Genomic DNA, 19633 nt, shown 5'->3' on the forward strand with positions numbered 1-19633 from the left:
AAAATGCCATGAAGTGCCACATTTTTCCTTTTCTTTTATGTGGCATTGACGCAGTGCACAGAATAACTCTATCAGTAGTCCAATCTTTGTCAAGTGGCACTTCATAGCATCATCATAGAAATAAAATCTTTTCTTTTACGTGAATCTCACCTTTCAATAACATCATCATTCAATTACAAGACCCCCACAAAATCTATTAATAACAATCATTTTTTATTTTAAAAAAGCAGAATCATTATTATAGTTGTTGTCATTAGGCGCCATGGCAGGGATAGGAGAATAAAAATGGCAACATTATCTTCTAGTCATTGTGTACTTAATGAAATATTATTATTTAGATTGTGCAATCTTTTTTTGGAGAGAAATTTGATGTAAATTATTTAAACTTTAAAATTAATATTTTTATATAAAATGTAGAAATGGTAGCAACCATTATTTATATTTTTTATTCACATATGTTTATACAATAGACAAATAAAGATACTAATTGGATCGTTTTTTTTATTGCTTATTAATTTAATTTTTTTTTTTGAACTCACTTTATATTTGTTTCTCTATCTATATATAGAGTATTTGGTCTTCAGCAGGCAGTGCTCACGAGAGTAGTATGAGCTGCCGGCGTATCAAAAAATAATAATAATAATAATAAAGCATTTTTTTTTCTCCGGATGGAATTCAAAATTCTGGAGGCGGGAGAGAGATTTCGATTTGGAGCATGCTCTTGTTTGATTTCGATCGCGCGGGGGGTCTCTCGCCTTTTCTGTCCTGAATCCCTTCCGCTCTGTATCTAGGAGAGGCGGAGAGAGAGAGATTAAGAAAGATAGGGAGGGATTAGAAGTGGGATGGAAGGGAGGTGGCGAGGGGAATGGAAGGGATGATGCAGGTCTGATCTTGCCCTTGGTTTCGAGCGCATTCTTTGGGGCCAGCTTCATTTTGAAGAAGAAGGGGCTCAAGAGCGCCGGCCAATCCGGCACGCCTGCTGGTCAGAAACCCCAGATCTTGTCGTCCTTTTTTTTGATTTGGGGATAGATGGATATATGTTATGGGAAAAAATTCTAATCTTGATGCTTGTAATGCCCACTGAGTATATAATTATAGATTTCATGCAGTGCTTGATAGCTTATTTTTCTTCATATTTAATGCTGCTCTTGGGAAAATACACGAAGATTGCAGTTTCGTCTAAAATTCATACATTGATTGCCCTATGCTTATTTTTTTTTTAAAAAAAAATCCAGATCGGCGGATTGTTGAGATTTAAGACTAATTTTACAAAAGACCTGGCTCTGCAGATTAGGAGTCCTTGGGAAACAGTTTCCAAGTCTATATAGCTAATGCTAATGATCAATACAGTCCAGCAATGTTTGAAATATCTGTCTTAGCTACTCTCTTTCATGTAATGCCAACTTCTTTGAAACTCGAATTCTAAAAGTAATCAAAACTATATTCTTTTTTTTTTCTCAACATAAACCAGTTACAGATCATGATCTCTGAAAAGAAAAGTTTCTCAACTGATTTGACCTAGTTTCTGTATCTTGGGTTTATTAGCTTGTTGTTGTTGGAACTTTATACGTTCTTTTATGACTACCCAATTCTTTCCCTATTTATGAATCATTTTTCGGTGGAAAGTTCACTAGCTGAATGGCAAAGCTGATTCTTTACTAGTTACAATTTGTATCATCCTAAACCATTCCTCACTTTTCAAGTTAGAAACTTCAATCCTTATTTTCTTTCTTGTGGCTCAAATTTTCTCATGGTTGGAGATTGGTGGAGAGATACAGTTGTCATATGTTTTTTAACAAGATTCATACTTTTGCTTTTGCTTGGAGTTAGAGAAAAACATCCACATCTTTGTTACCACATCATTTTTTTCCATCTTAATGTTTAGGAGTTGCAGGAGTATGTAGGCGAATTTTATCTAGGAAAGCATCATTTCTTGGCGGAAAATACCAAATTAAGTTTCTCTTTTCATTTGTTTTCTTTTATTCATTTTCCTTGGCTTAGAGGGCTTAGAAATGAAAAATTATGCAATGCATTGGCTTACTTCCATCTAGTAACTTTCTGATTTTCAAACAGGGTACTGATCTTTCAATCTTCCATGTTATTCTTCTATCAAGACTTCAATTTTTTGCTGTACATTTTCAACTTTCTTTCTGATTATTTCTTTATTCTTTTTGTACTGTAGGTTTTGGAGGGTATGCGTACCTATTAGAGCCTTTGTGGTGGGCTGGAATGTAAAAGTAAGCTATTTTACGTGCGAAATTATAGAAAATCTCCTTTAAGATCAAACAATTCCATCGAATTGAGTATGACTGTATGTGTGATAGCATCTACTATACCAGGAATATCAATGAACCCAATTCTTGCAATTGCTCAGGATACCCTCTTTTAGCTTCTAGGTCTATTTCTTAGTCATAATTTATCATACTCATAGCTTCTTTTTATTTATTAGTGGTAGCAGAGGGGCAAATTTTCTTTGTCTGAACTCAAGTTTCTTTACAAGCAGTGATGGTAGGCGAGGTGGCAAATTTGTTGCTTATGTTTTTGCTCCTGCAGTTCTTGTAACTCCTCTTGGTGCGTTGAGTATTATTGTCAGGTAAAACAAAGAAAACATTTTTCTGTGCTTAATAATATACAATTGGATCCTCTTGATTTTGAGAATCTATATTTTTGATGGGCCGAAGAGTGCTGTTATGGCACGCTTTATGCTGAAGGAACAATTACAGAAACTAGGTGTTTTGGGGTGTCTATCCTGTATCTTTGGTTCAATTGTTATAGTGATACATTCACTTCAGGTGTGTTCCCAGAGTTCTGTAGAAGAAATTTGGAAACTCAACCTGGTAATTACAGACAATACTCCTCATTTGTCTACATAATACTGGTTGTCAAACACCTAGGCAGTTCTGCAATGTCATTAATTTCTCTTCTTGCATTTCTCTTGTCTGCAGCATTTTTAGTTTACTCTGCAGCTAAATTATCAATAGTCTTAGCATCTGGACGCTCCAAGAATTCCAAGCTCCGGGAATTAAGAAGCTAATGATAAATAAGAAGATTTCTCTTCTTTTAAGTATAGATCCGAACTGTAGAAGACTAACTTTGTAAGCATATCCTCAATCAATATATAAATCGAAAAGGTTAAAAAAATCGAAAAAATCAAGGAAGTTTGAAAAAAAAAGAAGAAGTAGGATGGTGCTACATTTTGAACCTCATTACGGACACAACAACGTAATGGTTTATCTGGGTATTTGCTCTCTAATGGGTTCATTGACGGTAAATTGTTTTACTCTGATCTGACAAATGTGAAACACATGAACTCAGTTATCTGGGTCCTCTTAATCATCCTCTTGATCATTAAATTCCATAAAAAACAGCCTGCAACTCCTTTTTTTTCCTTTTTTTTTTACAAGCAAAATCATAAGCATGGGTCATGCACATACGACACAAGGTAGAATTAGATGCCACGTTGGATGGTCTTTGCATCGGGGTTCCATTTTCAAGTCCACCAATGGCTCCCAAGACAACAAAAACATAGTCCGGTCATAAGAACCAGGGGATTCCTCCACGGTGGATTCTACCCCCGAGCACGGATAAATACGAGCCGCATCGAATCAACGGTCGATACGCTCCATAGTTGACAGGTGTCCATCATTCAATACTAACAGGATTTTTATTTCTAAACTAAAATAATATCAGGAACCTTCTTCCGTTTGATCTTACCGTTGAATCCAGATCAGACAGCCAAGAAGTTGGATATGTATAATATTCACCGTATAATCATCGGCATACAGTGTGATCTCAATCGGTCGGCTAGGATGGTGTCGGCGAGTATGATTTTTTTTTTTTTTGGTGGTTAATAGGAGGGGGTTTTTCACTGATTCATGTCACTCCAGCATCATCCTAATACCAGCGGGCTAGAAAGCGCTTTTATCATATGGGTCCAAGCCGGGGCATTCGGTCCCACAACGCCCGCGCGCGAGTATGATTTAAAGGCTTCGCCCCTCTCCTTGGTTGTTTCCTTCGCTTCTCTCGCCCTGTACCCAAATCTCGGTCGCTGTAAGACTCTCGTCTTTTGCAGCTTCATCTCGCTCGCCTCTTCGATCCCTTCTCGCCGTATCCGGCGTTCGAATGCTTAGATTCCTCTCTTCGCCATCCTCCCACGGCCGCTCGATCACGCCGCCGTAGCCCTCCGGCCCCCCGAATACTCGTCTCCGGCGTCCGACAGGGCGAGGAGCCGCCTCGGGCTCGGGGAAGCGAGCCGGTGGCAGCGTTCTAGGGTTTCTTTTCCCGATCTTTTCTCTCTGAGCCTGGGTTACTGGAGGACGGGTGGGGGTTAGGGTTTCTTGATCGTTGCCATGGCTCCGGGGCGCAGGAAAGGTGGGGCGCGCGGCAAGGCGAATGACCAGTTGAAGCTGGGGGATTTGGTTCTCGCGAAGGTCAAGGGATTCCCGGCGTGGCCGGCAAAGGTGAGTTCGGTTTCTTGGTTGGATTCTGATTTTGTCTCGGCAGATGCAATTTTGATTTCGGTGCAGTTCTTGGTCCTCTATCTTTTTTCGTCTCAAGGTTTCGTTGCCATCTGGTTCGATTTCAATGAAGCACGACCTCTAGGGTTTTGGAACTTTTCTTTAACCAAATATCTAGGTAGCTTGATTATGTTCTGACTGAAACTTTGTTTGAACCCAATTCGCTTAATTCGATGATTATTGCTCCTAATTGTGTACATTTCTCCCTCTTCTGGATGTTTATTTATGTATCAGGAACCCTTGGAGCTCCCAAACTCTACCTATAGTAAAATTTAGCTGTTGCGTTTCGTTTGTTTCTTGGTGGCTTTTAGTTTATTACCATCTTTGATCCTATGAAAGTGCGTTATATTTTTTATTTTTTTTTAAAAAAAAGACCATTATCTTTGTTCCTCAGTTTCTCCTTATTGCGCTTGTATCAAACATTCTTGTTGCTTCTTTGTGGTTTATATCTAATAGACCTTTGATAGTTTCTTTTCAGATAAGCAATCCTGAAGATTGGGGGCATTCGCCTGATCCTAAGAAATACTTCGTTCAGTTCTTTGGGACTTCTGAAATGTAAGTGTGATGCATTCCCCATATTTTCTCTATAACCTATATTTTTTACACTGGGTGAATGTCCAAGTTACATCCTGCATTATTATTCCTTATCCTGTTCTATTGTAATTTAGTTTAATACAACTTGTGCTTTGAACAGTCAAACCATTGCATGTTTTCCCTTTCACACCTTTTCAATTAATTTGGTAAGTAAATATGGGGACCACCGATTTATGATATAGCTAGAAGATATTTCTAGAACTATTTTATAGTGTCATGTTCATAAAAGGCAAAACTCCTTTTCAAGTCCTTGTAGAGAAAATTCAAGGGGAGATTTTTCATTGTTTTCATACGAGGTTCATTTGAAGATTAAATTAGGTAGGATTGTGCAGATAAATGCTTTTGGATGAAATCCCTTTAGAAAGTGGATCTTCTCTTTTTTATTATATGGAGGTAAATGGTATTTTTTTCATAAATGATTCTCTGTGTCATTAATTATTAGTATTGTCATACAACATTGTCAGCATATTCAGATAGGACTATGTACTCCATGTTAGCTCCTTTTCAATATAGTCAGTTGAGGGTGACATCAGAAATTTTTGGGACTTGATTTGAAGTTTCAGAGGATGATGAACTTTGTGTCTAAATCTTAGCTATGTCATATTTCTCCCATTGATGTTGAGATTATCAATGATAATTCATGTAAATAATAAATAGCTTGTAGGCATTGTCATAGTGGCAATTAGGTTGGAAATAATTGAGGAAACTCCTCCATAATCTCTGTGATTGACCTGAAATAATTGTTGAGTGCAGTTTTAGGTGTTTGGGCTTCCATCCGAGCAGAAGACAAACCTTAGAATGCTTAAAGTGGCTCCCACTTGATTGTGATGATGTTGGTAGGGCTGCAATTTAGCTTGCCAGGCAGGAGATTAAGCTGTTTGGTCTTGGCTGAGGTATATCTAGTCTCAGTTCAAGCTAGAGTCAAGTTCAAAGACGTAAGTTCAACCTTGGTTTGAGAGAGTGCTGGCAGATTCAGCTTAGCTTGCAATTGGCTTATTTGTTCTACTAGCCGAGTTCATGTTCAAGCTTGAATTTGGGCTAGAGTGCAACCTTGATCTTAAGAATATCTCATCTAAAAATTTGGTAAAATGAGTTTAAATCAGGGAGAAGAACCCAAAAATCAATAAGAACAAGAATTGACTATCTCTTACCCAAGTACTTTATATAATTGAATGTTGGCATATAATTTCATAGTAACTGTAATTGAAGATAGTTCTATTTCAATATTGTATTTTGCTTGTTTCATATAAAGGAAAGCTACTGGGATCATATTAACGGGGAATAATATGGAGACCATTGTTTGTGGAGTTTTTTTCTTTTTTAAAAATAAAATAAAATTAGGGGTGTGGGTCTTGGTGCTTTGGTGGTTTCATGGAATCCACAACTCACTTGATGCAAAGCACGGCCCTTTTTCTCTATGAGAAGTGGATGTTTCCACTACTTACATGTGACCAAGGTGTGTGCACAAATGTCACACATCTGATGCATGGTTGACCATATAGTTTCCTGAACAGGAGGTCGATGTGTCCTCTGAATGCATGAGACATGCATGTTTCATGTTGGAATTAAGAGGACCGACTGGTTCTTGGCTTGCATTTGTATCATGCATTTGATGCATGGTTTTTTTCAAGTGTCATCGGTTTAGTGAAAACAAAAGTTTGTGAAACAAAACATCAATGCATAGGTAAGCCTTTGGAAAAGAGTGAGGGAAGCTGGAAACGTGTGGGCTACAAGAAGTCCACAAGTGGTTTTTAGGTTTTCTTTACAATTTTAATGATGGTATTTTTGGATGCGGTAGATCAAATATCCATAATTTTTTAATTCTATTGTGTTTGGATACCAAAGGAGGGTCTTCTACTTACAAAAGATGATAAAAAAAGTCGAGGATTTGAGTTTAAGGCCAAAGTGGAGGAGATATTGGATGCAATCAACATGCTTTAGATTTAGGGATAGAGGGGTTGTTTGGGCTATGAGACTGAGGGCGGGAGATGCATGTTTCTAGGCACCAAGTAGTGTAACAAGGTGCTAGGCAGTGGGATGGACTGATAGGTGGGGTTCTAGGGCAATTGGATTAGAAAAGGGAAAGAGTGATGCAGTTTAGCCTTAACTTTCGAATTAATCTTTGCTTAGGTGATAATTTATAGTATTGAAGGTGACGACGACGACCATACTATGTGTTTCTATTGTTTCTAGACACCCGTGTTATAGTTCAATCTCTCTCTCTCTCTTCACATTCTCTTTTTCACGATTCTTTATATTGACCATAACACATTTATGAATCTAACTATACTATCTTTTAGCCTCATCTCCACCTTTCCCCTTTTCTCCCATATCATTCATCTCCCTTGTGGTTTTGTAATAAGGTGAAGTTGTTATATCAAGAATGATGTCAATATGCAACTTTGTAATCATGTTTTAGTGCCTCAAAGACAAAATGGAGTAGTTTAGAGTTGATTTAGTTTAGAATTATTGTGTATCCAATTAATATATTTGTTGTTGTGTCTTTTTCCATTCTAAATTTTCTCAAGAATATCTTTTCAAGTTTTGAAAATCTTGTCCTTGACTAAATTTGTCGTTGTATCTTAGTCTTATTGAAAGCCAAATCATCATGTAATTTTGGGTAAGCTGCTGTATATGCAATTTTGCACATTTAAAATAAGCCCAAGTAGATAATGATACTATACAAAGTAATTAATGAGACATTTCATATTGTGGGACCAATGCCCTTCTTCATTGTTAGAGACTCTTGATCTCTACCCACTTCTTACACTTATCATATGAATCAATATCTCAATATGCATATAGAGTGGAGCAAGTAGTTCTAACTCTCCTTTCACGAGATTGATGAACTTGACCAGCATTATAAAGTGGACCTGACCAAAAAAAATATTGAGAGGTTCATTACATGTTTAAATGGTATTCTGAGGACCTTGCCATTGATACTGGTAGAAATTGAAAAAAGAAAATAAGAGATAATCTAGTTTCATGGAAGTTGGTAATGAAGGGAGGAACAGATTAACATAATCTGCAGCAGTTGCTATGGAGAATTCATATCTTAGTCCAAGTCAATAAGTCAAAGTACAGTTAAACGGTTTTTTTGTTAGGTATCCTATAGTTCGTGTTTGAGTCATAAAATGTTGAGGAGATTCATGGTTTAATTTTGGATTTTCTAGATTTCATTAGTTATGGTTCATGTGTTGTGTCTATAAGAGTTTATGAGGTATTCATTGCATGTCTCTTATTAGACACTATGGATGTAGTGCAGAAGGAAATATCAATGAAAAGTTGGCATGAATTTGAGTCAATATTTGCTTGAATTTAGTGGTAATTCCACTCTTTGTTATCCTTGGAGAAAGATCAATAAGGATTTGGAACTAAATTTGTCTTTATTTCTTCAAAATTTAGTGGCTCCACAGTTTGACTTAATATTATCATTCTTTTAGTTTCTTCTTCTCTAGATAAAATTTACTTTCTTTGGTGCATGGATTACCTAGACACTTGTAATGGGTGCCAAGTGTCCAAGTTTCAATCACAGGCATGGGACACAATGTGTGTGCGTGTGTGGCGTGTGTTTGTATCTTTTGATGCTTATTCAGGAAAGTGAAAAAGAAACCTAGAGTTATAGATGCTATTTAGCAAATAAATGAATTAAATAGCCATGAGTTTGCAAGTTGTTGAATTTATTTGCTAGTTGTAAGATGCGTTGAGATACTTAGATTGATAACATAATCTGCAGCAGCTGCTATGGAGAATTCATATCTTAGTCCAAATCAAGTGTCTAGGTAATCCTATAGTACAGTTAAACAGTTTTTTTGTTAGGTATCCTATAGTTCGTGTTTGAGTCATAAAATGTTGAGGAGATTCATGGTTTAATTTTGTATTTTCTAGATTTCATTAGTTATAGTTCATGTGTTGTGTCTATAAGAGTTTATGAGGTATTCATTGCATGTCTCTTATTAGACACTATGGATGTAGTGCAGAAGGAAATATCGATGAAAAGTTGGCATGAATTTGAGTCAATATTTGCTTGAATTTAGTGGTAATTCCACTCTTTGTTATCCTTGGAGAAAGATCAATAAAGATTCGGAACTAAATTTGTCTTTATTTCTTCAAAATTTAGTGGCTCCACGCTTTGACTTAATATTATCATTCTTCTAGTTTCTTCTTCTCTAGATAAAATTTACTTTCTTTGGTGCATGGATTACCTAGACACTTGTAATGGGTGCCAAGTGTCCAAGTTTCAATCACAGGCATGGGACACAATGTGTGTGCGTGTGTGGTGTGTGTTTGTATCTTTTGATGCTTATTCAGGAAAGCGAAAAAGAAACCTAGAGTTATAGATACTATTTAGCAAATAAATGAATTAAATAGCCATGAGTTTGCAAGGTGTTGAATTTATTTGCTAGTTGTAAGATGTGTTGAGATACTTAGATTGATAACTAATTGTGATATATTTATATTTAAAATACAATGATATTGCTTAAACTATATATATAATCTTAAATAAATATTGCTTGAAGTGACCCAAAAAAAAACAAAAAAAAAAACTTAAGGACACTTAACTGAAAGTTCCAACATTTAGAACTATGAGTTCTTTGCATGGCACTCCAGAAAAAAAGTGCCAAGTGCAGACACTTTTTGGCTACCATTAGCAGGACACTTACAAGTGGAGTGTGCAGTTCTGTGTGTCGTGTCCAAGCATCTAAAAGTGTTGACACTTCCAGACAACTCAAAAATGAAGCGTCCTGGTAGCATACACATGAAAGGCAGAGCCCCGGCCAATCTACCATCAGTAAACTTCATGGAAGGTGCTCTTTAACACAGACTTATGTAAGTGCGTGCATATACATATGTGTGTTGTATGCACACACACAGAGAGAGAAAGTGAAAACTTCAATAGCATTTGGCAATGAACTATTTATCGTGATTGGTATGCATGATTGTTGAGAGCGTTATGACCTAAACTCGTGGCAAGGTCAAGTTAACGTCTGCAAGAGTTTATAGGAAATGTTGAATTTCTCATCACAAGGTTAGCAGTTTATTACAAGGGAAATGGTGGCATGTTATCATTGGTACTGAGCAATAGTTTTATTATTCCATATTTCATGCAAGTTTACTTTCAGAAGTTGCAAGGCCTCAATTTGGAAGCAAGATAGTATGAATCGATGCAAATGATTATCACGAGGGACAAGCAAAGCCAATACTCATACTTATCAGAAGTGGTTAGTTGCAGATTTTACCCTTTATGGTGTATAGGATAACTCTTTGAATGCCTTTGGTTATTTGTAATCTCTATGCTCATTTCCTTGGTAGTAAGTTTTTAATATCTTTGAAATTGTCCTGTCACTTCCATTCATATTCTTTTTGGCTTTTTGCTCCACTTTTTCCCACTTAAAGCCAAAACTGAGCCCTTTTAGCAACTTTTAGTAAATAAATTTGTGTTCATTGAGCTGTTTGTGCTATTCTGATATATCACATACTTCTGGATTTGATGCATACCTATAGCAGATTTGTTACATTTTTTATGTTTAGGAGCTTTGCCCCTTTACCATTTGAATCATAGTAACATAGCATCAAGGCCATTGGAATTGCGATATAACTTGCATTGGAGGGAATAAGTCAGATTGCTTTTTTTTTAGTTTTGCCTTTGTCTAAGGCCTCTATAGGTGATTATCCCTCAATGTATTTATTTTTATTTGTCTTGTTCTGTTTCAAAATTTCGATCTCTGAATACTTGCTTGAATCCAGGTTTGCAGAATATAACAGTGTAGAGTGTCGTTATTACTATAATACAATTAAGGCCAATATCTGTAGAATTTATTTCCAAAATTAATTTGTCTTAGCATGGAAGACTCAATATGATACCATAAAATATTATTACTTCTTGCATGGCTATAGTTCTTGCTTCTCAGTTCTTTTTTTAGAACCTGATTTGTATCAGCTGTATGTGAATTTATAGTCATGACTGAAATCAGTTTCACCTGCAACTACCTCTCTACATCTTGTCTATATTCTTTTTTTTTTTTCTGTTTAAGAAAAATAACGCCGTGTCCAGGTTGGGGATGTAGCATGGATTATTTAAATAAAAGAAGGATTCCAATGAAGATAAAATAAATGTAACAGGGAAAGGCCCATGAGTTTACTAGTGGGAAATCCTACATAAATACGAATCTAGGCTATCAAAAGCCCATCTGATCCAGGGTTAGAGAACATTTTGTGCCATTAGGAAGTGCTGAAAACAACACTTTCTTGGGTATCACAAGCTAAATTTGCCATATGATCCTTAACCAAATGGCATTCTTTAAGTATATTCAACCACGGCAGATTTAATTAACCATCAATCTGAATTTCTGAACCAGTGAGCAGAGCTGCCAAGAACTTTAATCCGGAATATTAACCAATATTTTAGTATTAAATTCCAAAACGATAGAAGAGTAGCCTCCTTTGGATTTTCAGCCCATCAAGTAGGCACTCATTTCATTAAAATCATCGGAACCAAACCCATGAATGTAGGTAAAACCCCAAATTAATTTGCCCATGGTGTCCCTTAATAGCACTGCCACCAGAAGACAAACATCACCTCTAGATATGGATGCACCTTGACAATTCAGTTCCACATGGAGCAGTGAATTTGATCCAATTAGTTACAAGTTCCTTAACTTTTTTGGATTTGAAATTAGAGAGATGAAATTCAGCAAGCATTGGCCTATCAAAATTGTCTATAAGGGCATTTTCAATCTTGATAGCAATAAAATTATCCTGAAACCCTGAAATAATATAATTACGCATTCTTCTTCCTACTTAAAGATAATTTAAATCTTTTATATAAAGTAAATAATTTTACTAATATGAATGTAAATATAGATTATCGAAATTATTGAATATAAATATAATAAATATGAATTTTTTGGGAGTTTGAAATTCATGCACTGCGAGAGATAAACGGGTTCGGGTCTTAAATATGTTGACGCGTTTAATCTATTTATTAATTGGGTTGGATGCGGGTTTTAAATCTGACCTACCTAACCGTTTAACCAGTTTATAATTTCATGCCCAAGTTTTTTTTTTGTTTGTTTATTTGCTCGCTGGGAGCCAGGGACGGCTGGAGGGTGGGACGATCGGGCAACCCATAGAAAAATCCCCAATCCCCTCACGGCTCACCCTCACTCCCACAAACCTTCTCCCCCTCCCTCCCTCCCTCCCTCCTTCGGTCCTTCCCGTTCTAAAAAATCCACGAGCGTCAACGAAGAAGAGCTCAGAGTTCCTTTCCTTTTTTTCGTTCTTGTTTGCCGGAGGGCCCGAAGCTCTACCTCCATGGCGGAAGATCTCCACCCCCTTCGAGCCCCACCTTCGCCGCAAGCAGTGGAAGATCTCGTCCTCCTTAGTCGGCAATCACCTCTTCCTCGGCCCCGATGACACTCGCGACGCCCTCGGATGCCGACGAACCCCGCGACGCCCCTGGACGCCGCCGATCTGAAATCGAGCGGCGGCGGGGGCTAGGGTTAGGGTTTCGGGCCCTCCCCTCTCTCTGTTCTCCTTCTTCGGCGTTGAGAAGGTACGACCGTATGAGTTCTTCGTCTTCTTCCATGGGGGTTGGGTGTTTGCCATTTGCGGAAGGATGGGATCATGAAGGAAGACAGAATAGGGCCGACTGTGAGTGAAATTTTGATTCGGTGGTTCTCCACCGCGGAGGGATTTGAAATTTGGGAAGAAGAGATTAGGGTGCCATTAGGGCTGGCTGTGAGCCTGTGAATTTGTGATCATTGCTGTCCCATTTTTTTTATTATATTAAACGGGTTAAACAGGTTGGGTCGGGTTATCCGTTTAATAAATAGGTCAGGTTCAGGTTGCAATTTTCTGACCTATTTATTAAATAGGTTGGATTTAGGTTTATAATTTTTTGATCTGATTTGTATCTAATTCGATCCGTTTATATCTGATCCGATCCGATTGCCATCCCTATCTTAAATGGAAAACGTGCCACCAAAAGCGATAACAAAATAAACTGACTGGATTACCCATTTGCCACGGGCATGGCAAGTTAGTGCAATCAATTCAATGTCGGAAGCGACCCGTTCCAGCCGCCCGTACCTCCTCCGGACCCAACCCAGCGACACATTTGTGACCGGTCCAACTTAAGGCCGAGGTCTTCGCATACTAAAAATATCAGAGGTACAGGCTTTTTATATTTTGGTAGCGCTCGGCACCTACCCCAAAGGATGACCTCTCTTGGTCGTGGTAAAGCGAGGATATGGTAGCAAGGGCATCGAGGGGTACGCGACGGATAGAGTGGTCCCATCGTTTCTAATCCCCCGTCCTCCGGAAACGGGCCGGCCAGTCCACCAGCAGCGGAGATCAACTTTTTTTACCCTTACTTTTCATATAAGTAAATCTCTACAATATTGGTTTGGTTACAGAGCAGAGTCCAATTGAATCTGGGAGAGTGGGAGCATCATCCAAATAGATAATCATAAGTTTCTTGTAGGGAAATAGATTGTCTAGTTAAAACTATTTAAAAATGAAGATTTATGATCATCTATATTTAGAATCCTATTTTATACTTCTATTGGGATCGTTCGTTCTAGCTCATTACTAATTTCACACATGCATGGTAGTATCTTAAAAATGCCTTTTATACATGCACAGGAAATATCTTAAAAATGCTTTAACAAGAACCATTTGAATGAATACTGTATGGATACTACGAACTTTATTCATTTCAAATAACCATAAATATCATTTTTTTGGTTAATTAAGTCTAACCTTACGGGATCGAATTTCCAAAAACTACAATGCATTTTCATTACAAATTATCGTAAGTATTACTTGTTGGACATAAGGTAAATTTGACAAATTATTTTCATGTCACGGAAAGAAAAAAAATCAAATACCTATAAGAGTCTTGGGGCACAGTTGCAAGCATCGATTATCGCATTCAACAACCTCGATGACATTTGCACCGTTGCCCAACATCAACCAAGATAAAACATGTCCCTTTAAATATTGCAAAGCATAAAGTATATGGATTTCGGCACGAAATAAAAGTCAGAAAAATGTTGTAAAAATAAAGCAAGGAAGAGAGTTACAAAAATTTAGTAAAATGAGTGGCGGAAGCACATCAGTCTGGAATATTTTTATTCCCCATAGTCTCTTTTGTCTGATCGGTTCAAAGTGAAGAAAATTAGTGATAGCATCCCTTGCGCTTCGCAACTTATAATACAATAAAAAAAATACGAAACAAAAAAAAAAAGATCGAAAAAGAGGTGAGTGTTGACGAGCAACAATCGAATCGCCAATCGGAGAAATGGCGACTGAAACGATTTCTCGCCTCATCGTTGTTCCTCTGCTTCTCCATCAGGGATCCACGCCATTTACGACGCTCCCTCTATTCCAATAATAATGAGCAGAGGATGTAAAGGGGAAACAAAATAAAGAAAATAAACAAAATAATCAAATTATTTTGTTTTATGAAGTAATAGCAGAAATATATGACCCAGACCCTGCTTACGAGATCTCAAATTGATTTAATTTATTTTTTTAATTGTTTCGTCATAAGCTTATGTTCTAATTAAATTTTGAACTCCGAATCCAATCTCAAATTCCAGATCTCGATCACAACCCCAAAATCCAAACCTAGTTTCCATCTTCACGGCACGGCAATTTGGGCAACGAGACCTCTCTTAAAGGTACATAAATCCCCCGTCTAATCAAAAAATAAAACGGGAAAATGTCTTTTTTTTTGTAAAAAGGCCTAAATATATTGCTGTTGCTACTCAAGAAACCTACACAAAAAAGAAGAAAAACACCACCAAACCGACAGATCCTCCGTACCGTAAGAACCCTGAAACATTAAAGATAAGACGACATCAAAGACGATCCAAAGAAGAGCGGAGCAGATCAGCCAATTATTTCTACTAGCGAGATGTGCAGAAGAAATAAGAGGGAAGGGGGGATTTATGGGGGAGACAGATGGAGATCGATCTAAGAGAGCTGGCCGCAGTCGGCGATGGTGACGGTCTTGGTGGGCCTCCCGGTCGGGGACCCGACGTTCTCGATGGCCTTGACAACGTCCATCCCCTCCACTACCTGCCCGAAGACGACGTGCTTGCCGTCGAGCCACGAGGTGGTGGCGGTGCAGATGAAGAACTGGGAGCCGTTCGTGTTGGGCCCCGCGTTCGCCATCGAAAGCACCCCGGGCCCCGTGTGCTTCTTGACGAAGCTCTCGTCCTGGAACTTCGGCCCGTAGTTGCAATCCCCGCCGGTGCCGTTCCCGGCGGTGAAGTCGCCGCCCTGGCACATGAACTCCGGGATCACCCGGTGGAACACCGATCCCTAGTAGTGGAGCGGCTTGCCGAACCTCCCGATGCCCTTCTCGCCGGTGCACAGGGCTCGGAAGTTCTCCGCCGTGCGGGGGACCACGTCGGCGAAGAGCTCCATCACGATCCGACCGGCGGGGGCGCCGCCGATCGAGATGTCGAAGTAAACCCGAGGGTTCGAAGTCATCTCTGATCAAAGGAAACAAAGATTAGGGTTTCTATGGGTTTTCTTCCCCCTTCCTATTTTCTCCGTCGCTGGTGCGAGCCAGAGAGAGAAGGGTTTGTGTGGTTATATAGAGGAGAAGTAGGTCCACGGATGAATCTGGACCGTTGGTGAGAAACGTGTCGTGATCTAAGAGGGTGTAGGGTTAACCCTTCAACCAGGAGTTAGTGTTGGGCGTTAAGCAAGAGAAGGTGCGGGGGAGTTTGCGGTTACCACTTGGCGGTATACTCGTCGGGGAGGGACAGGCGGATGGCACGTGAGAACATGGGGGAGATAAATATTAAATAATTGACAGCTTCTCATAATGCTCGGATTCGTATTTCTAAAAACACAATACTAAGATTTGTAAAGTAAGATAATCCATAAATTATGAATGATATCTAGCAACAGAGTTTGGGTTGTAGATCTGATGTATGTAATAATAGGGTATATTGTTATATTTGTAACTTGGAATATTTATAAGATGACAACCATCTTGACAGATACTATGATAAATTTTATCTAGATAAATTAGAGGGCAGAAGGCAATGATGGGTTGTATGCAAGCAATGATGGATTATAGGGATGAATGAAGAATTGTGGATTTACTTCGAGACATTAAAAAAGCCTTTTGGTAGCTTACCAAAACTTTACTTATGTCACATAGAATTTATCTTTATTTTTTAACTAAAAAAGATTAGAAATATTGAAAACTAAGAGGACGGGGAAATCATCCAATTTTCTCAAACCAGCTAGGGATTCCATAACATTTTTTTTTGCAAAAAAAGAAGAATAAATAAGAGTATATATTGAGGGAGATTTTTTTTCCCCCCAATAGGTGGAGGGAGTAAGATGGGATGAAATGTTATTCCATTTTCTTTGAAAGTTCTGACATATGGATAAAATTTTAGCTACTCTACCGTAGTATTTTATTGATGGTTCGTGCCTTTCGAGAAAGAAGCTTTTTTTGTTTTCAATTTAGGTCGCATATTTGTGTGATATGAAAGAGATTTTTTTTACCCTTAAATATATATAGAATGTAGGGAGGGAGAGGATAAGATTTTTTTTTTTGTTAGATAGAAAATTTAGGACATGGTATATAAGTGCAATAGGAAGAAATTGGATGGTGGGGACACCGGCTGGAGGCTTGCAATGGAATGAGTTTTTTCTTCGGCCCTTATCTTATTTCATTATTTTTAGATAACAAATATTTTAGAATTGAAGGATATTTTTTGCATAAAGTTTTTTATAAAATAGTTTTTCACTTAAAAGTTGACAAAACAAAATAAAGAGTAATATTCTTAATTCTGATGATTTTATAATATAATATAAATTTTTTTAGCTCCTTATATCTTTTCACAAAATTAAACTCTTTTTTCTTGTAGGAATGCCTTCAAATCTGGTATATACATGTTCACGTTAGCTTGTTGGGCTTTCCACTACTTTACCCTTGTTTTGGATTTATACAACTTTTTAATATACTAATTCCTTACTTTATCATGTTTTGCTACACTCAACTTATATTTTTACTCCCTTTTAATGCTTTCCCCACTCTCTCAATTTTTCCCCAACCTTTCAATCTCGAAGCCTAGCCCAGTAGAAGGATCGACCACCCACAAATAAACAACTAAAATTATTATTGACTTCCCCAGTTGACTTCTTCCTTCTCTTGAATCCACCGACCCGGCACAGATCTGAAAGCGCTCCGTACTATCTTGTTCGTCCGGCTGCACAAATCTCAAAATGACCGGCGGATGATCACCGGTGGATTCGCGCGAAGGACAGATTAACGGAAAAGGCCAGGGAAGACCTCATGGGACCCACAGGCAACATCAAGATTCACGAAACACGACGCTGTTCATCGCACGGTTGTGATTGCCCTGAAGCCGCGACGTACACACTTCCGGCCTCGCTGCCCGAACTCCCAAGCGAACGAGGAAGAGCGGAGACCTATCTCCATCATCCCGACACGTGGCGGCGCTCCAGTGCCCCACTGTGAATTTCCCCCTATGAGATCCCCTCCCCCCACCCCCCTCCTTTGCGCCCTCGCTTCTCTCTCAGCGGCACCTTCTCCAATCTCCGCTGCCCTTCCAACCCCACCACGTCGACCACCAACGACTACTATCATCTCCGCCGCCGCCGTGTTATTAAAAGAAAAGGAGAAAGAGATGAAGCCGCCGGCGGGTGAGGCGCCGACGGAGGTGGATCAGCTGGAGGTGGCGCGGATACTCCGCAAGCTCCCGAAGCTCGTCCTCGAGGCCGAGTCCCGCCGCCTCCCAGACTTCCTCCGCTGGGGCGCCCGCCGCCGCCGATCCGCCCTCGACGACGACATCTCCCTTCTTGATCCCCCTCCTCCTCCTCCTCCACCCTCGATTTCCCCTCCTCCTCCCGATGGGAACGTCGAGAGGAAAGACGGGGACCGCGGCGGCGGCGGCGGGGCCACCTCGAGCCCCGCGACGCCGTTCTCCTTCCCAGCGAGCGGCAGCGAGGAGCCCGACGGCCGGCCCCCGCGGCCGCCCTTCTTTCCCGCCAAGGTCTTCAAGGCCACCGAGCGACACATGGAGGTAATTCTACTGCCGGCTTCCTTCGATCTCTCCCCTCTCTTTCTTGCTCTCTAGATTTCTCGTATTCTTTGATGGATCTTGGGGTGTGGTAATTAATGGATTGGATATTGGTGGGGTGATTGATGCAGCGGGTCAAGAAACAGAACCAGTTGATAGCCTCCTTATCCGACGAAAAAGCTCGCCTCCAACGCGTTTGTTCTCTTCCCTCTCCTCCCTACCCCCCCCCCCCCCCCCCCCCCACACCTCTTTTCTTTCCATCATCATCTATTCTTGTTCTTATTTTCACTAATTTGTTTCCAAAAAAAAATCAGTCAAAAACGGAGTTCGACGCCCTGTACCAGCAATTAAAAGCAAGGAATTCTTGGCTTCAACACCTTCAATCCAAGGTATTTATAAAGTTTTAAATGAATGTTATTAATATTTATGTAAATTAATTGATGATTTGTAATTGAAAAAAAAGAGGAAACAACTATGAAAGATTTTTTTGGGTCCGTCTTTGGATCAGGTGGCGGTACGGCAGTCGATGGAGGAGGAAGGCCAGAGGAAGCGGCAGAGACAGCAGCAAGACCGCAGCTCCGGGCTGGCCCCGCTGAGCCCCACCACCCTCCCATCGCCAGCCACGCGTCCTTTGGTGGACCCCCACAGCCAACGGTGGGAGATCCAGCCGCCCCCGGTGGATCGGATCGCCGCCGGCGGTGGGACTCCATCGCCCTCGGTGGCGGCGGAAGGGCAGTGGTCGGAGAAGATTGGGGCGTTGGCTCTGAACGCGACTCCGGAGGAGGAGCAGGGGGAGTGGGAGCGGAGAAGCGCGTACGAGGCGCAGCCGAAGAAGAGAAGGCTGGAGATGCAACGCGAGAAGAACGACAGCTATTCTCCTTCTTTCTTTTCCATGACTCAAAAGATGCCGCGGTTAAGATGACTGCTTTTTGTTTTATTATTATTATTTTAGGATTAATTATTTTTGTTTTTTTTTTAAGCCCTTGCTTTTTTGGTTTAGGGCTGAAATCGGTCCAATTCAAATACAGTGATATTAGCAAATTCATATTCATATATATTTTATTTAATAAATATAGATGCAAATATTAATCGGATGTAAAAATTTATATTGATATTTATTTGTAACGAATACGGATACAAATTGGACACCGAGAATATACCGAAAGTATGGATATCAATATAAATATTAATCAAATAATTAAATTTTATGACTATAAAATCAAATCAAGTTAATAGCATGTTAATATGATCATTTATTTTTCTTAAATTTTATGAGTATCATATAAAATTAAATAGTATTATAAATAGAATCGGATATTTAGATACTGATCGAATAGTTATCTATTTATATTTATATTTATTTTTTTATGAACATGTATACGTATACAAATATTAGTCCGATGCTTAAATTTGATGAACTTCCATCTCTATTTTGGTTATTTT

General features: G+C 39.2%; 4 protein-coding genes and 1 non-coding gene across 9 annotated transcripts; 3 read left to right on the forward strand and 2 right to left on the reverse strand.

The window, feature by feature from the left end:
- Window positions 1-729: 729 nt before the first annotated feature.
- On the forward strand, window positions 730-3291 carry LOC103706424 (probable magnesium transporter NIPA6; the record flags this gene model as incomplete). Its single annotated transcript, XM_039118003.1, is given in 7 exon segments — window positions 730-982; window positions 2183-2251; window positions 2504-2521; window positions 2524-2593; window positions 2684-2829; window positions 2931-2985; window positions 3180-3291. Coding segments are annotated over 7 exon segments (723 nt in total), but the record flags the coding sequence as incomplete, so codon positions are not given.
- A 648-nt stretch (window positions 3292-3939) lies between these two features.
- LOC103706345 (ENHANCER OF AG-4 protein 2-like) lies at window positions 3940-10571 on the forward strand. 5 transcript variants are annotated; one of them, XR_005507892.1, is made up of 3 exons: window positions 3940-4460; window positions 4996-8215; window positions 8931-10571. XR_005507892.1 is itself a non-coding variant. In XM_008790409.4 (3 exons), exons 1-3 carry the CDS (start codon window positions 4350-4352, stop codon window positions 9861-9863), a joined length of 261 nt encoding a protein of 86 aa, XP_008788631.2. In that variant the 5' UTR covers window positions 3950-4349; the 3' UTR covers window positions 9864-10571. The 5 variants fall into 5 exon arrangements, 2 of the variants coding, with proteins under 2 accessions (XP_008788631.2, XP_038973946.1); XR_005507891.1 differs by having other exon boundaries at window positions 3941-4460; window positions 4996-9919; window positions 10093-10571; XM_008790409.4 differs by having other exon boundaries at window positions 3950-4460; window positions 4996-5072; window positions 9791-10571.
- Window positions 10572-14378: 3807 nt separating this feature from the next.
- On the reverse strand, window positions 14379-14503 carry LOC113462681. Its single transcript, XR_003385603.1, has one exon. It is a non-coding gene; the product is annotated as a small nucleolar RNA snoR111 (small nucleolar RNA).
- Window positions 14504-14802: 299 nt separating this feature from the next.
- On the reverse strand, window positions 14803-15705 carry LOC103706346 (peptidyl-prolyl cis-trans isomerase). Its single transcript, XM_008790411.3, is given in 1 exon segment — window positions 14803-15705. A coding segment is annotated over 1 exon segment (522 nt). The 5' UTR covers window positions 15615-15705; the 3' UTR covers window positions 14803-15092.
- A 1909-nt stretch (window positions 15706-17614) lies between these two features.
- LOC103706347 (protein enabled homolog) lies at window positions 17615-19263 on the forward strand. The gene is made up of 4 exons (XM_008790412.4): window positions 17615-18193; window positions 18322-18384; window positions 18505-18579; window positions 18699-19263. Exons 1-4 carry the CDS (start codon window positions 17639-17641, stop codon window positions 19110-19112), a joined length of 1107 nt encoding a protein of 368 aa, XP_008788634.2. The 5' UTR covers window positions 17615-17638; the 3' UTR covers window positions 19113-19263.
- The last annotated feature ends 370 nt before the right edge of the window (window positions 19264-19633 follow it).

Source organism: Phoenix dactylifera, unplaced genomic scaffold, assembly GCF_009389715.1.
Source record: "Phoenix dactylifera cultivar Barhee BC4 unplaced genomic scaffold, palm_55x_up_171113_PBpolish2nd_filt_p 000298F, whole genome shotgun sequence".
Classification (NCBI taxonomy): Eukaryota; Viridiplantae; Streptophyta; class Magnoliopsida; order Arecales; family Arecaceae; genus Phoenix; species Phoenix dactylifera.

What these genes read in the sequence shown, in the direction of transcription:
- LOC103706347 (XM_008790412.4), top strand. Translation starts at nt 17,639, where the DNA reads ATGAGATCCCCTCCCCCCACCCCCCTCCTTTGCGCCCTCGCTTCTCTC. An exon ending in CCACCGAGCGACACATGGAG is followed by an intron (nt 18,194 to 18,321) that starts GTAATTCTACTG and finishes TGATTGATGCAG; the next exon opens with CGGGTCAAGAAACAGAACCA. An exon ending in AAAAAGCTCGCCTCCAACGC is followed by an intron (nt 18,385 to 18,504) that starts GTTTGTTCTCTT and finishes AAAAAAAATCAG; the next exon opens with TCAAAAACGGAGTTCGACGC.
- LOC103706345 (XM_008790409.4), top strand. Translation starts at nt 4,350, where the DNA reads ATGGCTCCGGGGCGCAGGAAAGGTGGGGCGCGCGGCAAGGCGAATGAC. An exon ending in TCCCGGCGTGGCCGGCAAAG is followed by an intron (nt 4,461 to 4,995) that starts GTGAGTTCGGTT and finishes GTTTCTTTTCAG; the next exon opens with ATAAGCAATCCTGAAGATTG. An exon ending in TTCTTTGGGACTTCTGAAAT is followed by an intron (nt 5,073 to 9,790) that starts GTAAGTGTGATG and finishes TGGAGTGTGCAG; the next exon opens with TTCTGTGTGTCGTGTCCAAG.